The sequence below is a fragment of the Psammomys obesus genome, unplaced genomic scaffold (assembly GCF_907164565.1).
Source record: "Psammomys obesus unplaced genomic scaffold, mPsaObe1.curated_primary_1811, whole genome shotgun sequence".
NCBI lineage: Eukaryota > Metazoa > Chordata > Mammalia > Rodentia > Muridae > Psammomys > Psammomys obesus.
In genome coordinates this window covers 30951466-30975937 of record NW_026596069.1, presented here as the reverse complement: position 1 = coordinate 30975937, position 24472 = coordinate 30951466, and the positions used below count along the sequence as shown (strand labels likewise).

General features: G+C 38.8%; 1 protein-coding gene across 2 annotated transcripts in view; it reads left to right on the top strand.

The window, feature by feature from the left end:
• Vcan (versican) overlaps nucleotides 1-24472 on the top strand; it is a 94932-nt gene that overhangs the window by 30468 nt on the left and 39992 nt on the right. Inside the window, exons 7-8 of one of the 2 annotated variants that reach the window (XM_055625612.1) lie at nucleotides 6010-8931; nucleotides 19251-24440. In XM_055625612.1, coding sequence (XP_055481587.1) covers nucleotides 6010-8931; nucleotides 19251-24440 — 8112 coding nt within the window. The remainder of the gene's footprint in view (nucleotides 1-6009; nucleotides 8932-19250; nucleotides 24441-24472) is intronic. The other variant, XM_055625613.1, reaches the window with a different exon arrangement.

The following is a 24472-nucleotide window of genomic DNA, read 5'->3' as shown; positions in this document are numbered from 1 at the left end:
TTCTTCTTCTTCTTCTTCTTCTTCTTCTTCTTCTTCTTCTTCTTCTTCTTCTTCTTCTTCTTCTTCTTCTTCTTCTTCTTCATCTTCCTCTCCCTCCTCCCCCTCCTCCTCTCCTTCTCCTCCTTCTCCTTCTTCTTCTTGTCTTGGATAGGGATGGTGATGTCAGATTAGGCTGTTCACTGGACCCTACTATACTGAGACTCACAGACCATATCCTGAATTTTCATTTCACATTAATTGAAGCCATTGAATGTAGTTTCACAATTGGTATAACAATGGTAAGCCAACAGCAGCTGAGTTAAGCCTTTGAATCCTGTTTATTTTGTCTTTGATATCATTCTTACTGTGAAAAGCAGGTGAGTATTTCTGTGGAAATTGATAATGATTATGTTCAATTCCTACTTAAAAATGAGCCATCCTGTCAAATAATCAATATAATACACATAACTCATTTTGTTTCAAGTAATAGACTATGTACCTTTTGTGATTAATTTTGCTTTTAATTAACTGAAGTACAACATAGTCTCTTTGTAACATGTAGCATGAATTGGCTGTTCTCAGGTTTACCTGTAAAATCAATTTTAAGTAGCATTCTTGCTATACATATTTTAATTTTTAGACATTCTTTATTTTTAGATATTAGTTCCATTATATAGTATTATAATTGTAGAGTGCTTAACTAAACAAATAATTCGACAAAGTTTTATGGTAATATTTACTCTAGGTTCCGTAATATGTTAACTTGTAAATGCTTAGCTATTTAGTTAACTGGGCTAATACTAAGATTGACTAATATTATAATAAAATATCAATCTAACACATAAAGTGTTTTGAACTAGCTTTTAAATCCTTTCGTTGGAGCAATAGGTAAATAAAATAGCTAAAAAATGTACTAGTTTGTTATTACTTGGTTTCTAAAGTGAAATATGCAGGCATTTTTCAGTGGAAAAAAAAAGACAAAAATATATGAACCTAAGTAGCGTGTTGGAAAAGACATTTGACACATGAGCTAAGCCTGGAAAGGTTTCATTTTACAGACTTTTGTCTCCCCACTAGGCTGGCTCTGCCCAAATCTCCACATTAGACTTGCTTTTCTGAGCGTTACAGCCATATGTTGTGTATTAGCTTAATTCAAGCTGGCTGATCCATAAAAGGCCTACTGAATTCTAGCTTTTCTTCTCAGGCTTTGAAAGAGCAAAGTTGTCCATAATTTTATTCAGAAAGATAACAATAATAAAAAAAATCTTGTCTTAAATATAGTCATACATATATGTCTTGTATATTGGCTTATACCAAATTCTCTCATTAATGATCTTCAAGTAAATCAGGTCATAAAGCTACTCCTACATTAAGTTAACAATGTGATAAGAAACAGTCATGGGTTCATGTTTAGTAGGGGCTGGGACAGGAAAAGTTAATGTAAGGGCTGAATAGAGTGGCTGGCCTGACTATCTTACTTCATCATTTTTTCCTGTGCTGTATAAAATTAACAACAGAAAAAGTTAAATAATGCATTTTCTCCTTCAGGGAAAATGGAAACCTAAGCTTGATTGTAGCCACTGAAAATATTATTAAAGAATTGATCCTAACAGGCTTTAAATTAATTATCTAAATGAATTTACATGGATACTTAAAATAACAAGGTCCTTAGATTTAAATAGATTGACCACATTAATTTTAACGTATACAAAAGTGAATTTATTCTTTTTCTATTCATTTAAATGTACAGCATTTTGGAACAAAATATATAATACTTCCCCTGTGTAAACTGAAGTTGAGAGTCCTGTTTATTCCTTCTCTCCTTAAGACTACCGTTCCTAATTCATTACGTATATAAGCTAATGTGGCAGTGCCAACAGCTTCGTGCAGTTTCTAGTGCATTTTGCAATGGTTCTTTCAATATGTGACTATGTAAAGATTTAAAATTATTTTCAAATGATTTGACTTGAGTCCAGTTTTCTCACATAGTCCAAGGATGACGAAGCTTGGCCTCAGCTACAGTTCCCCAAACGATGTCAGTGATGTGCAGATGGCTTGATGAGTCAAACAAGCAAGAGATACATGCATGCTGTGAATGATTTGGTTTTGCCAAACATAGACTGTGGGTTTTTAGGCCACACAGTGAATAAACATTCCAAATCTTATTTGGTTCTAATGCCCTCTTCCTTTAAAAAGCAGTTAATTTACAATATTAGAAATAATGCATACATATGGGAATTACCTTGTCAAATAGATTTGAAGCACAGGCAACTAAAAGCCTCCTAAAAATAACTTACATGACTATTTGTCCTGTGATAAAAACTGTCTTTCTAACTTTTTTGGCTTCAGGATCTAAAACACTTTGTGAAACAATGCAGTCCGAGGCTTTAAAAGTCCCTGTGAAATAGCTTCAGATTTAAATGAATCAAAAACAATTGAAGACTTTCAAAGTTTTATAATACACCTCATTAAAAATCTTCAGGAGAGGATAAAAGGCATAGTTCTGAAAAAGTCCAGCCTAACATTTTTTTTTAGCTCTCATTCTTAGTTTGTTTTTCGTCAAAGTTTGAACATTAAAATTTGAACTGTTCTTTTGTAAAATTGTTGGTCAGCTCTAAATAACAGCATTTCTATTGAACGCAGTTCTTTGGTTGCCTCTCTGCAACTTCTCCAACTGGAACAGTTCCATTGATGACAATTTTCGTGTCTTCACTTCTAGTTACTATTTGACCTGGTTTTAAGCCTCCTTGTTTCTCCATCCTTCCTTATCTGATTATGTTGGGACTGGAATCTCAAGCAGGCTCACTTGGTCCCAACACTTCACGCACTTTCATATGTATTTCTTCATGTTTATAATTAGGCTACTTTTCAAATCTATGATCACCTCATTACCTTTTCTGTGCCCTAAACAGTTATGGGCCATTAGCTACTACGTATAATGTTTTCTTACTTTGTATTTCAAAATGTTTCCTGTTTATTAAATTTGACTTAATTGCCATCCATTCAACTTAAAAGGACAGTTCTAATTCTAATCCTACTGTGCCAATATAAACACTTTCCGTAGATGTGACCCTCAAGACAAATGGTGGGATACACACTACTTTTTCACTTCTTCCCATGTTTATACTCACGTATGTTTCACATAAAAGAGTTGATTCAAAGTCAGCCATTTCCCCAAAATGTAGCCAGTATAGTATAAGAGTTAAATCAGTCATCATGCAGCTGATATTGGTTTTGTATTTTGTTAGGAAAATCTGCCTCATGTCTCACAACGGAAGCACACAAAAGATAGTCCATAGGATATAAAACAGCATAAGCATGTTGATTAAAAACATCTGTGTGGCAGACAGCTGCAAAGATTGGAAGTGAGGATTTGTGGGAAAAGAAGCATGTTGAATTTTGTTGGCTTCTTCAGGAATGGCATTAAAAAAAACAGCTTTCTAAAACTGAAGTGTCCAATGTGAATGAAACTATGGGAAGGGTACTTTCACAATAATCTAGAACTGTATTCTCCTCCTTATGCTAATTATTAGTAAGTAATATAATGATATTTATTCATTCTTATGATATTTCTTTGTAGAAGGTGTTTTAAAAATCATTTTTGTTTTTGGAATGGTGGAAACAAATGGCACATATTATCAGATACACTGGGTTTTGATAGAAATCAGCTGTTTGGTTGACAAAAAGCCACCCAACCCCAAAAGGAAGTCTGAGGTTTTTCATTCCAAGTCATAGAATTAATTAACTTAATTGTAAGCAGACTTTCTTAAACAGGCCTCTAAAATTAATACCCCCTCCTTTTCCCCTGAAAACAAAGTCACATAAATTCTGGCTTTGTAAGACAGACTCCCTGAGCCTCCCTATCACCTTACCATGCAACAAGGCTGGAGGAGAACAACAGAAAACTGGAGTCATAATTGACAATGACATATGCTTATTTAATTTTAAAAATCTGAGTCCATTTTTAAAACACTGTGAAAATATTTTCATGGGATCATGGAGAGCTGCTGGCTGAGCAGGAGGACCCAATCCACAGGCCTTCACCTTGCTCCAATTCAATGTTACCTTTTTCTAAGTTATTTAATCCAATGTTACCTTTTTCTAAATTATTTAATAAGCCATGAAAAATGCTCTGAGGGAAAAAGGAAAATTACTATTCTGTTGTTGTTATTAATAATAATATGATTAAATTTTCTCTTATACAAAGGTGTCTAAGAGTTTGTATTATGTTTCAATGGGAACATCCTCCATACATATTTTTTACTGTTTCCCTAAAGAATGTAGTTAAAAGACAAACATGAAATCTGGCAGTTAAGTGAGGTAACGGTGATGGAATTTCAGAGGATAGAGAATTGAATTAAAAGAAAAATAGTCAGACACATTTTAGATCTTAAGTTGTTCATGTCAATCAAAATTGACCAATGTTTGTGCCAGGAAATAAATATCAAAGCAGCCTCCTTCCTTTCTTTTTTAAAAAGAGGAGAAAAGATTCTAACACATCTTTCAAGGTTCCATATTTTTGGTTAATTTCTTTTCTTTTTTTTTAATATGAAAGGATAAGCAGGGATGGATTTTTAAAGAACTTATATTATAGCATAAATGGATACCACATTTTCATTGGACAACTGACAATTTTGGACTTTTAAAATGGTTTGGATACCAACAACTAATAGGAAATTTCAGCCTCCCCCCAATTGGAACTTATGTCCTTTTCAGATTTAGGATAAAACCTCATCATTGTATCATGGACTTCTGACAGAACACATTAAGCCAAAAGGCACCCAATTTTGTTTTCAACAGTTCTTTTGTGGTCTTAGAGTCTTTTGATGCAACAAAAGTTGAGTTTTTAGAGTCTTCTGATGCAACAATTTCTAATAGAAATGACCAGCATTTACTCAAACTGCTATTTTACAACATTTGCCATATAGCAAACGGCAGCTGTGAGTTTCCTCACAACCATTCCTGGTGTCTTCTCTGGTAACAAATTTTTGATTTTTAGAAAATACTGAAGTACACTCTTTGAATGCTAAACTGCTACGCTTACTCTCTGCTGAGAAGGACCTTTGCTTACAACATTGTCACTTTCATATACAACTTAGATTTTGTAGAGCCAGCCCTTCTCTATAGGCCTGGAGTTGCTATGGTGTAGGATTTCATGATGACAAGGCTACTTTATGTAGCATGAGCTGGCTCTCTGATGCTCAAGGTTGTCCCAGGGATTTGTGGTTATGGCTGAAGATGTGTCCTGTAGCTGCTTTGTTTCCTATGCATTCGTGTTTCGTGCTACATTCGACTGAAACAAGACCCACAATAAGTGCAAACCCAGTGTGTGGATACTCAGCAAACAGTAGAGCTACAACAAAAGCCAACCAGCCTCGGCCAGACATGTTGTATACTCGGCTGGCAACAGTCTACAGAGTGAAAAGAAAGATGAAGACAAATGTCCAACACCTGGAGCCAAATGAAGAGCGGGTATTAAAAGTTTAATATCCTGTTTTTACGAAAGTCTACACATTATGGACAGTGTTGTGATTTATGTTTAACTTGGTTCTGTTTGATGTGGCTTTTTGTTGTTTTGCAGTCTGAAACACACCCTCTCCCTTGAGACACTCTACATCTTGAAAAGAAGGCAATATTTGGAGAAAGCTAGCACCAGGGGCCATTAGCCTCCAGAACACGTAGTCGGGCTCTCCTTCTGACTGCTGTAGTTCATTACAGAAAGCCATCTATGACAATTCTGTGTTAATAACTTTTGGCATCTCCTTATCTTAAAACATGTAATGTTCATTTTTTTTTGTGAGAGCAATTATTTATACCATCAAGTGAAACACTTACAATAGAAAAGCTTATCAATTTGTGACTGTTATGTGCTTAATTATTCTCCTGTTTGTTCATTTAAGTTTAGATTTTAGTCTTCTTTGTATCACAGGTCCTTGGGTCCATTTAAAAATACCAAGCCACACTTAATCACTGGTCATGCAACCTTTATTAGTGACTTGTCTAATTAACTCTTTGAAATTATCTTTCTAGCTAAACAGAATATATCAGAGACAACCACCATCGAAATGAATATCCTCGCAGAAACTGCATCACCCAGTTTATCCAAAGAACCACACATGGTATCTGACAGAGCTACACCAGTCATTCCATTAGTCACCGAATTACCTTTCATTACCACACCCTTCCCTCCTGCAGGAAATATAGTCAGTTCTGAACAGGAATCTGTAGTCTACTCTCAGGCTATCACAGACAGATTAGTCACTGAATCACCCACCGCTGCTGGGAGTACCAACAACTCTTGGGATGTGTATGACTACTTATCTTCTGGGTCCGGACCACTTGGAAAGCCACACATATCTGAAATTAAGGAGAAAGGACTCCAAAGTACAACTGTCATCTCCCAACATGCTACTGGCTCACAGGATGGAATTACAGAGGGTGTGCATGAATCAGTTACACAGATGGAACAAATAGAAGTGGGCCCCTTAGTAACATCCATGCAAATCACAAAGCACATTTCTTCCAAGGAGTTGTCAGCAACTGAAACACCGTTTGAATCCACAGACGTGACCCTGGAACACAAAACTGAAATGCCAACAGTAAGCACTAGTCCTGAATTGGCAACCACAAATCACTATAGATTCACCTTAAGGGAAGATGATAGTGAAGACAGAACACAAAAAGTTAGATCTAGTCAGAGCACCTGGGGCTTTAGCAAAATACCTGAAGTCATCACAGTATCAAAGACATCAGAAGATACTACCTACTCGCAGATAAGGGACTCCGAGTCCTTTTCAACATCAACGTTTGTGTTACCTGTTACCATGCTCGACATAGATGGATCAGTCACAGCTAAAGAGAAAGAACACAAAACTAGTGGCAAGATGACTGAAGATGACTTTGGCCAGCCACAGCCTACAGCTCCTCTCCTATCACAGCATCTTACACACGTAGACTTGCTTCCGTTTTCAGGTGACACAACATCAGTACAGGAAATGTCCACAGTCACTTATCCCTTGTTACAAACAGAAGAGACACAGGGAAGAGAACGAACAGAAACACCAAGACCAGAGTGGAAAACAGATACTTACACAGTTGATGAGATACAAGAAAAGATCAACAAGCATCCTTTTATAGCAACAACAGAAGAAGGCTTCTCTGGAATGAAGCCCTCTACATCTTCCTCAGAAGGAATTCATTTTACAGAGTCTTCAGTGGAAATAACCGAATCTGTTTCCCCAACATTGACAACTGGAAAGTTAAGTGTGAAACCAACAGAAGCAAGAGATGTAGAAGAAATGACAGTTCTGACTAGATTAGAAACAGATGTTACAAAGTCCAACAAAGACTTTACAACTGCCCATTTGACGCAAAGTACGGAAGTAGTCACAGTATCAAAATGGTCATGGGATGAAAATAATGCAACTTCAAAGCCTTTAGCCTCAACAGAACTTTCAGGTGTTACAAAATTGCCCCCTGTCTCATTTAGCACTACAGGAAAAAGTGGAAAGGATAAAGAAACACCAAGATTCACGGATTTAGGAAATGAATATTCTCATTTCCTAGATGGTACTAAAAAAACATTAGAAAAGGTTTCTGAGGAAGAATTAACATCTGGAGAATTTACAGTTACATTTCAGCCAACTACATCAACGGGTGGTGCAGAAAAGTCAACTTTGAGAGCATCTACAACTGGAGATAGGGTTCTGCCCAGCACAAGTACAGAAGACCAAGTCATTCACACAACTGTGGAAGGAAGTGCTTTGGGTGAAGATACAGATACCTCTGAACAACTTTTTACTACCTCCCCATTTGCTTATACCTCTGATGTGGAAGAATTGGCATTTGTCAATTATAGTAGCACCCACAAGCCCACTACTTATGTAGACGTGTCCCACACTAGTCCTCTTTCTGTAATTCCCAAGACAGAATGGAGTATGTCGGGACCTTCTGTTCCACTGGAAGATGAGGTTTTAGGCAAATCTGATCAAGATATCATTGAACAGACTCATTTACAAGCAACCATGTCTCCAGAAACTTTGAGAACAACAGATATCATGCAGGGAGAAACCCAGAAAGAACCACAAACCCCAGGGAGCTCATTTCCTGCTCTTAGTTCTACTGCAGTTATGACAAAGGAGACAACAGCATTTGAAGATGGAGAGGGATCAACATACACTGTCTCTGAAGACAGATTGGTGACAGGTTTTGAAAGAGTCCGAGTTTTAGAAACCACTCCCATTGGAGCAATTGAGCACGGCACATCTTATTCACCCGGTGCGATAACGCAGCACGCAGCGGAAGTGGGTACAGTGGTGACACTGGTACCAACCATTAGGCCAAAAGCAATTTTAAGTACAGAGCCAGAAATAAATTATGAAGCAGAAGGTAGTAGTCCAACAGAATTTGCATCAACTTTGAGGCCCTTCGGGACTCACAGCACAGAGCTTATGGAGGAAACTACTGAGGAAGAAAAAAAGACATCCCCGGATTATACAGATTTAGGCTCAGGACGATTCAAAAAACCACGAGCCACAGAACTCCCAGAATTTCCAATAGCTCCAAGTGACATCAGTGTTTTTACCTCCATAGATAGCCTTTACAGAACTCCACCATTCAGGCCATCTTCATCATTTACTGAGGAGCCACGTGTCTTTGAGAAGGAGCCCAGTGGGAAAATGACAGATGACATCATACTTACTAGAGAATCTGTAACACGACACCCTCCCACAACTCTCATCAATATCATAGCTAAGAAAACAGAAACTGATATTGATCAAGAGTATCATGTGACCTCAAGGCCTCCTGTAACACAGCCAACAAAGCCACACACTGTGGAAAGAGAAACAACCTTCGAGCCTCAGGCACTATCTGCTTCACCATCCCCAGCAGGGACAAAATTCCACCCTGACATAAATGTGTATATTATTGAGGTCAGAGAAAATAAGACAGGTAAGTCTTTGCTTTCAAGGCAATCAGCATTGTATCATGAAAGTAAAAATGCTCATCGTACCAAATTCTGCCATTAGATGATGGAGACAATAACTGGAGTGTCAAAAAATACGTTAGCTTCATGCATCTGTTCAAGAATTGGAAGGCTATGTTAAACAATTTGGAAGAATGTTAGATAGAGTTTTATTTTGAAAGTTGTAAGAAGCCCTGCTTTGTCATCTAATACAACCACTTCATCACTGTTACATCACTTCAGAATGTGCAGAACAAAGTGTTTTAATTTCAGTGTCTTTCCATACATTACTACTCAAGTGTAGTACTAGCCTGTGTTAACATTCCATTGGTCTGTAACCATTAACCTTTAGCACTCACAATGTAGAAAGCTAAATGATTTTGCATATCCCCAGGGTTGACTGAAAGATTTCTAAAGGTATGTTTTTTCTCTTACAGGATTTTGCAGGCTTATCACATAAGTTGTGGAATGGGTAATAGGTCTACTTTAATTCAAATTTAACATTTTTAAGATATTGACTAATTTTGGTATATTTTTAAATGTGCCTTTTACTACTTAGAACCAAATACAGTCTAGCTACATTCTAGGAATTGTTTGGAATCATTAACTACATTAGAGGGTAGACATTACTTTGTTTCAGGCCATGAATTTTTATTGTGATTTCATTGTCTCCCCGATAATACTTGCAGTTGCCATCATCAAATATGTCTGTTCCTACCTAATAGTGAGAGTATACCATCACATTAAATTTGAAAAACTGAGTTCAGAACACATAGCACATACAATCTGATGGACTGTTTCCTGTTTGTGTCTTTTTAGAGCTTGAGTCTACTGGTTTTAATAAACTGTTTGGTTCAAATTTTAACATAAGATAAATGAATAAGTGTTCATTTTTCTGTGGCTTGGCTTGGAGAAACAATATGAGAAGGACGTCTGTTTATCAATTTCTTTCTTGGTATTTGAAATATGCCCTTCTGGGTATCATTCAGAAGAGATAAAGTGTTTCCTTTTTTTCTCTTTCTTCCTTTCCTTTCCTTTCCTTTCCTTTCCTTTCCTTTCCTTTCCTTTCCTCCCTTTCCCTCCCTCCCTTCCTTCCTTCCTTCCTTCCTTCCTTCCTTCCTTCCTTCCTTCCTTCCTTCCTTCTTTCTTTCTTTCTTTCTTTCTTTCTTTCTTTCTTTCTTTCTTTCTTTCTTTCTCTTCTTCCTTAAAGAGATAGTATTTTTTCAGGATTTTTTATTATTTCATTTATTACAATTTATTCAATTTGTATCCCCAGCTGTGGCCCCCTTTCTTGTCTCCTTCCAATTCCACCCTCTCTCTCTCTCTCTCTTTTCTCCTCCTATGTCCTTCCCCTAGTCCACTCATAGGGATGGTCCTCCTCCCCTTTCATCTGACCCTAACCTATCAGGTCTCATCAGGACTGGCTGCATTGTCTTCCTCTGTGGCTTGGAAAGGCTGCACCCCACCCCATGGGGAGGTGATCAGAGAGCTTGTCACTGAGTTCATGCTAGAGAAAGACCCTGTTCCTCTTACCTGGACCCCACTTGGATACTGAGTCTATGGGCTATATCTGAGCTGGGGTTTTAGGAGAAAGTGTTTCTATGAGGGTGATCAGGATCACAGCTTTTGAAAAGTATCTGCTCAGACCAATTCAGTTGGTAGCCAGATTCATAAATAGAAACTTTGTGGCTTCTATCAGCTCCTTTTCTCAGATTTTTCTTGGTGAGAACATATTTGTGTGGCATGAAGAGTAGATTATACAGCCCTGTATTACGAAAGCTAACCTCTTCTTCTTCTTAGCATAGCTTTTTATAGGCCAGAATAAAGCATCCCCCCTCTGGTTACTGTTACAGTATTTTGTGAATCATCAATGTTTTTCTGTCTTCTACATTACTTTGACGTTTTTCAAAACTGAAATTGAAAATGGAAGTGTTGTCAAGAAAGAGAAGTTAGGGCAGCATGCTGTTAGAATTAAAAGAAACAGAAAACTGTAACCATGGGGCCTGGTGTGGGGAATAGAGATGAGAGAAGATTAGTATCAACCTTTGATTCCAGCATTTGAAAAGTACACACTAATTAAGTGCATATCTTCTCAACTTATTCTTACTCTACTGTTAGTGACATGCTCAGTTGAATGAAATAGTATGAAAATGTTAATGTAAGCCATCTGACAACTCTCCAGAATGGGAAATTGTATGTTCAGGTTAAGGCATTCAGACTACAAAACGGAAAGAAAAGGCCTAAAATATGAATCCATTCCTCCTCTGCACTACCACCAAGAGAGGGCAATCATCGGCGGAGAAGCAAAATCACTATGTTTATAAACAGTAGTTAAAATGGAGGGTCTACACAGTCTAAGACTGTAACAATTTATACGGTGGTGTGCCTTTATGGTCTCCATTCAGCCGGGCCTGCATAATTGGTTTCTTTCCTCCACCTTTAAAGCATAGGACCGTGGTGACCATACATTCTGAGAAAAATTGTGAACTATCTGGCCATTTGCATCAAGCAGGATTGCAGTATGTGCATGTTGGGAGCGGGCATGGAACACTGGGGCAGTCTTTTTGGGTCTGTTTTTATGAGTTCTAGATACGCATTCTTCTTAAACATAACAGCATGGTTTGTTATTTTCAGAAGTCAGAGATGTACTCATGCCCAGCTACTCAGTCAACAAATCTTGCTAGTTCTATAACAATAATTTAATTTTCCCAATATTCTGAACTTTGCCCATGAAAACCCTAACACAGATGTTCAGTTTAGTTCTAAGGCAGGTGTGTTAATGAGGAGAGCCTGGAAAGCCAACCTTTTTATATTTCCAGACTGGAAAAACCTTGGTGCATGTGTGCCATTGTATAAACCTATTCACCTGAATAGAACTGACCTTTACATAGACTCTGGATCCAAGTACGTAAAAATGCCACCCAGGCTACAGCAAGCCAAGGTATTTATAATTTTCACTGCATTCAGAGAGTGATATAAAGCTTGACTTTTATGAAATACCATGAAACAAAACCTGCTACTCAAGGCATGCTTACATCATACCTCAGATGCATGGTAACGGCAGAATAGGCTCTGCTGCTGCGGGCGACTGCAGCTAACAGGTTAAGAGCCTGAAGGAACGTCTCAGCCCATAAAGATTTTATGAGCTGAAAAACGCTGGGGGGTGTGGTTAACAGTGGTTCAAGGGTGCTGAAAATTTGACTTGGCCATTTCAGGAGTAATTTGCACACCTGCACTTGGGAAAATTATTAAAAGGCTTTCTTTGTGAACATGTATGGAGGCTACAGGATTTCACAGCATGGAAAGGTTTTCTTCAGTTATAGCAGGGCTCTCGTCATTGCTGTTTTGTTCTGTGGTTTGGATAGAGTACTCAGGTAAATTAACTGCAATTTTACAAGTTAGTGTAACAGGACTGCAAATCTTAAAACAAATAAATGGAACTCAATGTAGCAGTGTCTTTAAGTCATAGAATAAATTGGAAATGTGCAGATATTTATGCCATCGTCATGCCATAACTTCCACATACAGGCTCCTGCCCGACCACATTCAACATTCTTTTTTACTGTTTTTCTGTCATCCTAAGTATGCTGTTGGCCAGGGTCAGGAGTGGGCACCAGATTGCCTGGAAGTACAGTTACAGATAGTTGTGAGCTGCCATATGGATGCTGGGAATAAAACCTAGCTGTTATGTTGTTCATATTTGACATCTTTATTCTTAAGTGCATCCAAAGTAGTTTGGCTGAACAAAGTATCGAACACATAATAGAGCAAAGAGCTCCTGATTCTCCAACCTGCTGAGACACAGCCTTTGTCAGGTTAACTTGTACTGTGCCAAATCAAAGCAGAAAGAATTTGTCGGATTTAATCTTCCTTCACGGAAACTGTAGTCACTGGTCAGATTTTGCCAAGTGAACTGTTTGTCACAAGTCTTACTACACGTTGATATCTATAAATAAGGAAGAACACACATAGATTTGTAGAGAGTAATTAAAAAACATTGTGATGATGGCTGTACATTCAGACTATCTAGATTTTCATAACCACAAAATTCTCTACTATCTGTGATTGTGTGTGTGTGTGTGTGTGTGTGTGTGTGATTCATTAGTTGTGTCTCTGTCTTTGATTTGTAGTTGCTTCCAAAGACTCACTGTTTCTTTAATTAGGGACACAAATCTTTCAAAGGAACTTCACTGCAGTGAGAACCTTTTGATTCTTGATGATAAAGCACTAGGAAGATATTCTTGCAACTGACTACTCAAAAAAGAGACTAAAGGGGCAGAAAATTATGTGTTTTATAAGATACCATCCTATACTTGTAAGATTACTTTACTTTAATGACAGGATATAGAACTGAGAAATGTGAGATGAAAAATTAAGTTGTGTGTGATGGCACAAACCTATAATGCCAATACTTGGGAGACCGAGGCAGGATGATGACAAAAACAAGTACATTTATAATCACAAGCCATAGGAGATAAGTCCTGTTTCACATGTAAAATACAGTCATTTTCTGTGTTAGACTTTCATCTCTCTATCAAATATCATCTACCTGAACTGTGACATTAAATATGGAAGGACACTGTAAAAAGGAGTTTGCAAGATGTTGTACTTTTTAACAGGTGTGAAGAAAGAATGAGGGGCTATTGAAATAGTACTTTGGATTTGTTTGCCCTTCAGGTACAGAGAATGCCAATAAAGAATGGAAGGAGTGAGGAGATTGTAGGCCAGTTAGTGGTGCTGCTTGAATGTTCCATTGAAAGGGTCAGGTTGAAAAGCTGAATGGAGACAGGACTAACTTTTGACAGAGGAGTTGCAAAATAGAGTTGTGTTTGTGCAGTGTAGTTTAGTGGATATAATTTTAGCTAGATCTAAATAGAAACTGTGACCTTAATTATCAGAGTCCTTTGCTTTATTTTAGAAAATATTTCTTTATTTTTAAGTTCTTGATTTGATTTGGTCTTAAAATATCTGGTAATATCTATCTATGTGTCCATATCTTTATCATCCATATTTATGTGCATGCATGTCAAAGAACTTGAGTGCTAGAAAACCAAAGCAAAAGGTAACCATGTTCCACTTTATGATTGGCCTTTATCTCATCAGCTAAAAAAGTTATGTGTATGAGTGTTTTGCCTGAACATAAGTCTGTACACCACATGCATGCCTGGTGCTCACAGAGACCAGAGAGGGTGATCAGATCCCCTGGGTCTGGAGTTACAGTCAGGTTAAGAGCTGCTATGTAGGGGCTAAGAATCTAAACCAGACCCCATGGAAGAGCAGCTAATGCTGTAAAGTGGGGAGAGATCTCTCAAGCCGCTATTTGCTGTATTCTTTCATAAAAATTAATTTTTTTAGAGAATTTCACAAAATATGTTTTGATTATACTCACTCAAACTCTGCCCAGATCCACTTCTGCCACCAACCCACTCAATTTCTTTATCATCTTTTTATATTTTTAAATCTATATATTTGAGTTTGTGCTGCTCAAATGCTCTTTGAGTATGGGGCTATCTCCTGGATCATGGCCAGCCTAGCAGAGGGATTGTTTCAGAAAGCATTTTGAAGTCTAATTACCCAAATCACTTATTTTTCACGTAGCGGTTTCTTGCTCTTTAAAGTCCCTCAAATGTTTCTGCTTGAATATGCTGTCTAGGCAATCAATCTCTTGCTCTTTTAAAAGGGAACCCCCTTTTAAAACCCCCTCTGCCCTTTCTAGGGAAGAAGAGCTACACCCGGTGAGGTCTGCTTAATAACGCAGGCCAGATGACTGTACCTAAAATCAGGCTTTGCACTTGAAGAAACTGTGTTATTGAGGATTATTGGAAGCTGAGAAAAGATGCCTATTTCCTATCCCTGTAATATGCCTGTCTCTTCAAAGTGAGGCGATGGGAAGCAGACTCGTATACATATGTGCATGGCTCTTTCTGCATGTGAAATTTTTGAACTGAGAAGTAGGTAGGTGCGCAGTGCTCAGCATACAAAGGCTGTCAGAGTGAGGCAACATGCTTGAGTGGACAGCTAAGTCATAAGGAGATAAGGGTCAGAGAACACAGTGATCTCCCAATCTTTGATCTTGTTCATTTCTCTGCTGTCTGGGAGGACTGTATTGACATAAACACCAAATGCTACTCGAGCACTGAGGGGGAAGAAAGGTGCAAAAGTGTCTACCAACATTTGGGAAGGTCTTTGTCTCCTGATTTCTAATTTTGTTGTTCTTTAAGATAGTAAGAACAATCTAATGTCCCAAATTAAAAAAAAAATAAGAGGATTCAGGATATCTTAAGCAATTTGATTGAAAATCAGTTGTGTTTTTTTCCCCTTAAAGTGCTAACTTAGTATTTTGTTTCAATTAAGAGCTAAGGAAAGTTGAGTGAAACGAACAATTCGTTTGTCTGGTATTTGGATTTACAGATATATGGAGGTTTGACATTGTGAGGAGTCTCAGGCTTCTTCAGGGTAAGACTGCAGGCACCTGCAGGCACTTCCAGTGCCTCTTTTATATTTGGAATAAGGAACCTGGATATATATACATGTATATGTATATGTATATGTATATGTATATGTATATGTATATGTATATATACGTATATATGTATATATGTACATATATAATATATATGTATATATATCCAGATTCCTATATGTATATATATAATATATATGTATAATGAAAAATTTCATTTTATAGGAAATTCAGTCTTATCTACGTCTGTTGAGTAGATTGCAATAGCTTACATTTAATTGAAGACTTTTAAGCTTAAACTAAATTCCCCGAAGAGAATATGAACTTTGTCCAGTTGCCTATGCACCACATAGCAACTACATTTTGTGTCTGGTTATAGAGGGAGTGCAAGACTTGTGCTTTGTCCGCAAAATTCTGCCATGAAGTACTTAAAAATACTTGGTGAACCTTTTGAGGTCAGTTAGCTATAAAGCCTTATGTGAAATGCCATTAAAAAAACCCCATTAACCATGGTACTAGTATATTCAAGTCAAGCTGCTAAATATACACTTGTAAACATAGAAAAGACTATACATGCAGTCTATAGAGTTCTGCGGTTTGCCTCTTGAAATGTAAATAAAAGTTATATTACCCTTAAAGTAAAATTCTGAAATAAAGCACTCCCTTATAAGGGCTCGTTCTTCTAAGAACCTGGACTGTCGGTGACCCTGTCAATCCACTCTTGTTAGGGATACATAGAGCAGATCACTATTTTGCAAGGAGACATGACTTCGACAATAACATAGGTGTCCCCCACCACTCCATATGATAAAAAGGAATGTCTCTGCTTTGTCATAATTCTAACTGTTCCAATGTTTTAATAAATGTGTGGTGGGTTGGGTTGGTGACAGGAAAGCGGGGTGGAGAAGTAATTTTGAGAATGAATAAACCAAGGACTGAGTAGGATTTAATGAGTTGTAAAGAATTATTGATGGTGTTTCAGGCTATGTGGCAGGGAAGAACTCACCTACTTATGCAAACTGTAGGTAGATTTTTATATGAACTCAGCCCATGTTTATGAAATGTTGAAAGCATAAGAACAAACCAGATATATGCTGACAGAATAAAATGTGAAAAAATGCAAATTCAAAACCATAGCTCGTTAACATTTTCCCATCCCCAAACTCATGTTAGAAAGCCAAGGGAACCATTTGTAAGGTGATATAACACGAACAATGGCTACAGGTTGCCAGCCTGTGAGGACATTCCTTTCAGAAGAAGAAACAATAACTTTTATTCTGCATTTTTTTTTTTTTTTTGGTTTAGGTAAGACTCAGTTAGTAGGAAACTTTCTAGGAATGTATATAACATGAAGACTGTGTTTTACTTATTATAAAATTTTGTTTACTTATTAGAAAATTTACTTATTAGAAATTGACTTATTAGAAAATTTTGTTAAATAAACACATTTCAGGTGCTCTTGTCACATACAAAACCAAGTGTCCTGATATGTGTAAGATTGCTTCCCTCTGCTAATTACTCTACCATCTATAAGTACGTGATGAACCACAAATGGTTGTAGTGACTTCAGCTGAGAAAAAAACAGTCACTATTTATCAAATGAGCATGCTATGTATTAGTCACGCTCATGAGAGTCTAACCCACGTGAGACAGGTACCCTTTGAAACTCGTTATAGTTCATGAATGTATGCAGGAGTTATAAATTAACTTGGCCTATTTAAATATGTTCAAATGGTGTTCAAATGAGAAGCTACTTGTTTTAGTGATAAAATAATTTATATTATATTTCAAAAGATTTATATGCAAAGGCATATTAAGGTGTCCCTTTATATGCTTTGAACATTATCTTGACATTCTTTTCTCGTAGTACAAAGTGTACCTTCATTCAAATTATTTGTGGTTTTTATTGTACCTTCTTTTAAAGCTTGTAATGGTCACTATCAGATCACAGCAACAGCTGATATGGATAGATATCATTTTAATGATGCTTTTGTAAAAGGCATCATTTAATCATTTTTTTCATATTGATGTTAAAGATTAGTTGCAACGTCTGTGCTAGAAATAGCATGTACTTGTCTTATGCTTTGATATTCACTGGAATTAGGCATGAATCATAATTCTCTTTATGACAGAAATAGTTTTTAATCATTTCAATATTCACAAGTGTTAGCTTGGCTTAATTAAATCTGAGTGTAAAGTTAAAATCGATGGAGATATAAGAAATTATATAAAGTGTGAAGGTTAAATTGGAAGTTATAGTTAGGGTTAAAAAAATAGACACACAAATAGTATTTTAGTGAAATGATTCAATTAGTATGTCCTAGCATACAGACAATGTAGTCTTCTTATTTCAATTATTTGGATGAAAGTGAAAATGGAATTATAAATAGTCTATGTCCCCTGAAGTCAGGTTTGTTGGTTTTTTCAACTTAAAAAGTTAATACACATCCGCATAGTTTGCCTTGGTAGTTCAGTAAACATTGCGTTGATGCACAATTGACTGGGGAAAAGCAAAGATCACACTGATTGTCCTCAATTAGATTATACTCTTATTGGATGTTGGATATTGATCCTTCCAACCTAGAAGGAAACAGCTTATAAGAGGAACAGTTCAGCAGAAAAAAAAAATTTTTTTTTTCTCTTTTGGAGATGGGGTTGTAAAGGCAGAGGTGGCTCCGGCGTCTTCTTCCTTCTGTATACTTCTCAGGTTCATCCTAAGCCCGTGTGTCAGGGATTGGAACTAAACTGAAAGTTGATTCTACAAGAATGCCTCCTGGGGGTGGTGATAAGGCTCAGTGTCGTCTCTGGTCTCTGTATCTTCCACGGCTCAGTATTTCCACAAATACCATTTTCACTGTGACAATACTGGAAACAGGGCAGCTGCAGTAGAGGACTCCATCCAGGAGAGCTTAAGGTTATTCCTGTGTGGGTGAAGCCTTAATTTTTCCCTTTTCCTGGATCCTTAGGCTGGAAGTTTTGTTGGCGTATTTCTGGCAACAGAAAAGCCAACTGGGTTTAGTGTTTGGTGCTATGTGGCATTACAATCTGAAGAATGGTTTGATATATTACTTGAAAAATGTAATTAGAATATTTACACACAACATTGGTCGTCATTTATTAAAATGTTAATAGCAAGGAATAGAATCAGCCTGGTCCTGGAACATATCATAAAAGACAATGATGTAAAGGAGTAAAAGTCTCCTCCTAATCTTTTCAGGAAGACACCAGTCCAGCCCCCCCCCCCGCCACCACAAACACACTCACTTCAGGGAGTGCTGTTTTGATGTACACAGGCTCTTTCCTCATTGCTTCAGTGAGTGCATGTGTGGCCATTACATCATAAATGGCATGGAAACCAACTACTTTTCTAAAAATAGACACTTAGAACAGAGAATGAAGAGGCCAGAAGGAATCTCGTCTCCTTTTTTATTGAATAGAGAGAGACAATGACCAATTATGTTTGTTTATGGTCTGGTGAAACTGTCTTAATTTCTACTTTGGATGGAGGTGGGAACAGCTCACAGCTTCATTAATTGTGCATTTCAGGATTAAAATGTCTATGTAATTTCTTTTTCATTTTGAGAGTTTTGTTGTCATTTTGAGTACATTGAAGTGTTTTATAATTTGTTTCTACACTCTTAAAAATGACATTTCCTCTCTTTATTGTAATGATGTAACAGCAAATTTGAAGAGCAAGAACCATTTACAGAAAGGTGATTTCACAATTAACTTGTAAAGGTTCCGATCTTTCTTTTTTTGTGTCCAAGTGTGATCAGCCTTAACTTCTGTCATGCCCTGCCAATCTTCCATTTAAGTATTGTGAAAACTCTTTGTTTTTTTCAGGTCGAATGAGTGATATGGTTGTAAGTGGTCATCCGATAGATTCAGAGTCTAAAGAAGATGAACCTTGCAGTGAAGAAACAGATCCACTGCATGATCTGTTTGCTGAAATCTTACCTGAATTACCAGATACCTATGAAATAGACATATATCACAGTGAGGAAGATGAAGATGGGGATGAGGGCTGTGCTAATACAACTGATGTAACAACTACTCCATCGGTGAAGTACATCAATGGGAAGCAGCTGGTCACCACAGTGACCAAGAACCCTGAAGCAGCAGAAGCTAGGCGTGGCCAGTATGAAAGTGTTGCACCATCTCATAATTTCTCAGACAGTTCTTCAAGTGACCCCCATCAGTTTATAATAGCAGAAACAGAATTGTCAAGTGCCATGCAATTTAACAAATCTAAAGAAGCCCCTGAATTGTTAGAAATCACATGGAAACCCGAGATCTATCCTGAAATACCAGAACACTTTTCAAGTGGTGAGCCTGATATTTTCCCTACAGTCTCATCCCGTGATGGTAAAACCACAAACTGGGCAAAGCCCATCACAGAGAGCAGCACAAACCTTGAAAATGCAGAGCACAAACAACCTAAGCCTAAGCCTCTGTTTTCTGAAGATTCCTCAGGAGACGGCGCCCTTGACCAAGCGTCCCAGAAAACCGTCCTTTCTAGGGCGACAGAAATAACATTTAGTAAAGAGACAGACCAAAGTCCTACCATATCTACCTCTAGCATACTTTCAAGTTCTGTGTCACTAAATGTTTTGGAGGAAGAACCAATGACCCTAATAGGAATCCCACAGACAGATGACTCTTTGTCTACTGTGGAAAGTTGGGTAGAGCTAACACCTAGAGAATCTGTAGATTTCTCAGGGAGTTCTTCAGCCCCTATTATTGAAGGGTCTGGGGAAGTGGAAGAATATAAAAATAAAATCTTCACCAAGGTAACAGCACCCCAGAGAGATCTTACAGACACAGTCGTCCCTTTGGATATGGGAGAGATCCCAGACAGCCATTTTTATATTCCTGCAACCACCACTCCTTTCAGTTCACAACTGCCTTCTGAAGATGCAAGGCCTACACAATCTGGAATTCAGACAGACACTTCTGAATGGGTTTTCAACACGTCTTTTGAAGGAAGGAAAAGGGAAGAAGACAAAGAGGGAACTACAAATGCAGCCCACGGAGTGGAAGTCCAATCAGCAACACAGAGGTCAGATCACTTACTTTTACCTCCAAAATTAGAAAGTTCAAGTGTGGCTGCATCTAGTAATTCAGCTACCTGGGAAGGTTTTATGCCAGAGACAACACCCACACAGGAAATGGCGAATTCTACTCTTGTTTCCAGAGGAACACATCATGTAGTCAATTTGGAGGTTCAGCCCTTTGAGCATAGCAGTAGCAGGGTCCAGGATGTCCTGACCACTCTCTCAGGATGGACCCCCTCTCTTTTAATGGATTCAGGCTCAGGAGATGTTGGTGCTGATCTGGAATCCACAGCTGTTCCTTCATTTTCTTTAGATTTAGAGTCTGAAACCAAAGTCAAAACAGAATTACCTAGTACTCTGTCTCCCAGTGTGGAAACCTTATTCTATGAGCCAACAGGGTTAGCTCTGAGTACTGTATTGAATGTAGAAGTTGCGGAAGTTATGAGCCAGACATCCAAGGAAACACTGATTTCAGAAATCTCAGGAAAGCCAAGTCCCCAGGCAGAAGTAAGGGATTTATATACAGGTTTTTCTTTGGGAGAAGATTTTAGTGGTGACGTTGGTGAATATTCAACACTGTCTTATCCAGTGACAAAAGGGCAAAGAGTGGGCCTGGGAGACTCAGAGAACAAACCAGTTAGGGATATACAGACTTCACCATCTATGCCGCCTACCTCTGAAGATATCAGCCTTGTGCCTGACTCAAAAGGACTCAGCAGTACGGTGGCCAGCACCTCAGCCTTCCCTTGGGAAGAGTTCATGGCCTCAGCTGAGGGCTCAGGTGAGCAGCTGGCCTCAGTCAGGAGCTCTGTTGGCCCCGTACTTCCTCTTGCTGCGGACATTTTTTCTGGGACAGAGTCTCCATATTTTGATGAAAGGTTTCATGAAGTGGCGGAAGCAGATAGAAGAGCCATCACTTTGCCAACAGAAGAAACCGGACATATGATAGCTCCGACAGCAAATGGGGGCATAAAGGTAAATAGCACAATTTCAATGGACTCTCCCCAAACAGTGGAGCCAACCAAATTATGGTCTAAACCGGAAGTCAATCCTGTAAAACAAGAGACGGAAAGTGAAACAGCATCACAGGAAGAAGCTCAGGGACAGAAGACTTTTGATTCTCAGCATGGTTCTCTTGCAACAGAACAAACAATTTTGGAATCCCAAACACTTATTGAAGCTAAATTCCAAACTCCAGATGACTCCATGTTAACAGCAAAGAAATCATACGGTAGCAATAAGGAGGTGGAGAAGGAAGGGAAGTCAGTATCTCATATATCTACTCCAGGACCAGGGATAGAAGGCTTAGAACCACATACTGCTCATCCTGAAGCAACTGGAAAGCCACACACTTTCTTAGATACTGCTCTCGTGACTGAATCTGTACCAGCTAGAAGTGTAGGTATGGATTCCTCAACTCAAGAGTATGAAAGTATAAAACTCCTCCACAGGGGTATGAAACTAACAATTAAAGAGTCAAATGCTGATCTCTCATTCTCAGGACTGGGATCAGGAGACACCTTGCCTCCTCTGCCTACATCATCAGTGAGTTTGACTGAAATTGAGCAGATCGTTAGCACATTGTATCCTGAGACATCTCACATGGAGAGTTTAGGAACAAACATCTTAAGTGATAAAGTAGAAGACGATGGGATAATGGAAAATGTGTCAGATGAAGTAAGAACACTCATTTCCAAAACAGACAGCATCTCTCAAGACAGTAAGGAAGCACCCAGCACAATCCTGAGTGATACTAGAACCAAAGAACCTGCAACTTCAACTCTTCCATTCACAAAGCACAGGGACATGGAGCATCCTCCAAATCAGGCCCTCAGGTGGGAAGAGGAAATCCAGACCCCTAGACCCCAAACCATGACTGAACAGACCTCTAATGAGAATTCTTCAACATCATTAACTGAAGCAGCAGCAACCTCCCCTACTACTTTTCTGGCTCAGACTTCCAGTATTGAAGTGACCGAAGTGACATCAGCATCAAAACTATCTGACTTATTTTATGTAAACTCTGGAGAAGGGTCTGGAGAAGTGGATGCTTTTGACTTAGTGCACACTTCTGGAACTACTCAGGCAACCAGTCAAGGAGATAGCACATTTGCTTCTGATGGATTCCTGGCAAAGCATCCAGAGGTGTCAAGGACTGAGGCCGGAGCTACTGCTGGATCTCCAACAGCTTCAGCAATGCTCCCGCGTTACTCAGAATACAATGAGGGGTCCCTGTATCCAACGTTGCCAAGCATGGCGCCATATGTGCATCCCACAGAAGGTATGACAGATGGGCTGCAAGATCACATCAGAGTTGAAAGTTCTACCTTGAAACTCAGCAGAAGAAGAACCACTGAAAACATCATCATAGATCTAGACAAAGAGGATAGTAAGGATCTAGAGTTGGCAGTTACTGAGAGTGCTGTCGTGGAAATTCTACCTGAGCTGACATCAGATAAAAATATTATTATAGACATTGATCACACTAAGCCCATGTATGAGTATATTCCTGGAATACACACTGACCTAGATCCAGAGGTAGCATGGGGATTACACGGCAGTAACGAAGAAAGTCTTCAAATTCCAAAGAAGGAAGAGGCAGCTGCTAATCTTTCGACAGCTGAGGAAGCATTTGAAGGCTCTGGTGATGCACTTCTTTCTAGCTATACTCAAGCAATGCAAAACGAGTCTGTGACTTCTGAGGATAGAAAGCAGGCAGAGAAAACCAGCTTTAACTTTGCAACTGGAATCCCAGTTCCTAGCATAGAAACAGAATTAGATACTTTCTTTCCCACAATATCAGCACTGCCCATTCCCAGTAAGCTGACCACAGTTAGTCCAGAGATTGATCAACCCAAAACTGAAGCCATATCTCTGGATGATGTATTTGAATCAAGCACCTTGTCGGACGGCCAAGCTATTGCAGACCAGAGTGAAGTAATAGCGACATTGGGGCATTTGGAAAGGACACAGGAAAAATACGAAGAAAAAAAATATGGAGGTCCTTCTCTTCAGCCAGAATTCTTTTCAGGAGCAGGGGAGGTATTGACAGATCCCCCTGCTTATGTAAGTATTGGTAGTACGTACTTTGTATCCCAGCATTTAACGGAATCCCCCGATGTCACAGGAAGAGCTACCTCCACGCATCACGCTGAACCAACACCTGCAGTTTCTGCTCTGGCAGAGCTGTTTCCTCAGACACCACCTTCTGCCTTCCCTGTCTACAGAGACAGTGGAGTCTCTGAATACCCAGAGGTTGCCCACACAAGTGCTCAACTGGGTCCCGGTGCTGCCTCATCGCAAAGCGCTAGAGAGGGTTCTTTCAAGGAAGTCCGTGCTCATATTGAAGACACCATCAAGCCATCTGGTGAAGATGTTCACAGAACTGAGCCTCCGTCCTTGTCTCTTGACCCTGTTTTAGACGTTTCAGAAGATGAAAGCATGCCTAAGTTACTAGAAGAACTGGAAACATCTCCCACACCACCAATTGCCAAAGAAGAAACTGAAACTTCCCAAGATTCTCTGAACGAAGCTAATGATCAGATTCTAGGAGAAACAGTTGGAATGCTTGCCAGTGTAGGAACAACGGAGAGTGGACCTGTCAGTACAGCCGCCAATGACATGGAGCTAGTGGGTGCCACACAGCGGCTGCTTGCTACTTCTGCAGCTTTCAGGACTGAGACGGGTGTGCTGCCTCAGCCCATCCCACAGACGCCCGAGAGCGCCACCTCTCCTTCCTTGGAAATTCGCCGTGAAACATACACGTCTTTAATTGGGGAAGAATCCATAGCTGCAACATCTGAAAAACAAGTGTCAAAAAGAATTCCTGATTACAATAATCAGGCAACAGGCAGCTCTCTGGATCTAAATACTGCACATTCAAGACCAGCATTCTCCATTCTGGACAATTCTAACGAAACTGCTTTCCTGATTGACATTAATGAAGGTTCCGTGGAAGGCACAGCAGTTTATCTACCAGGTAAGATGTCAACATTGATACATCTGTTTCCA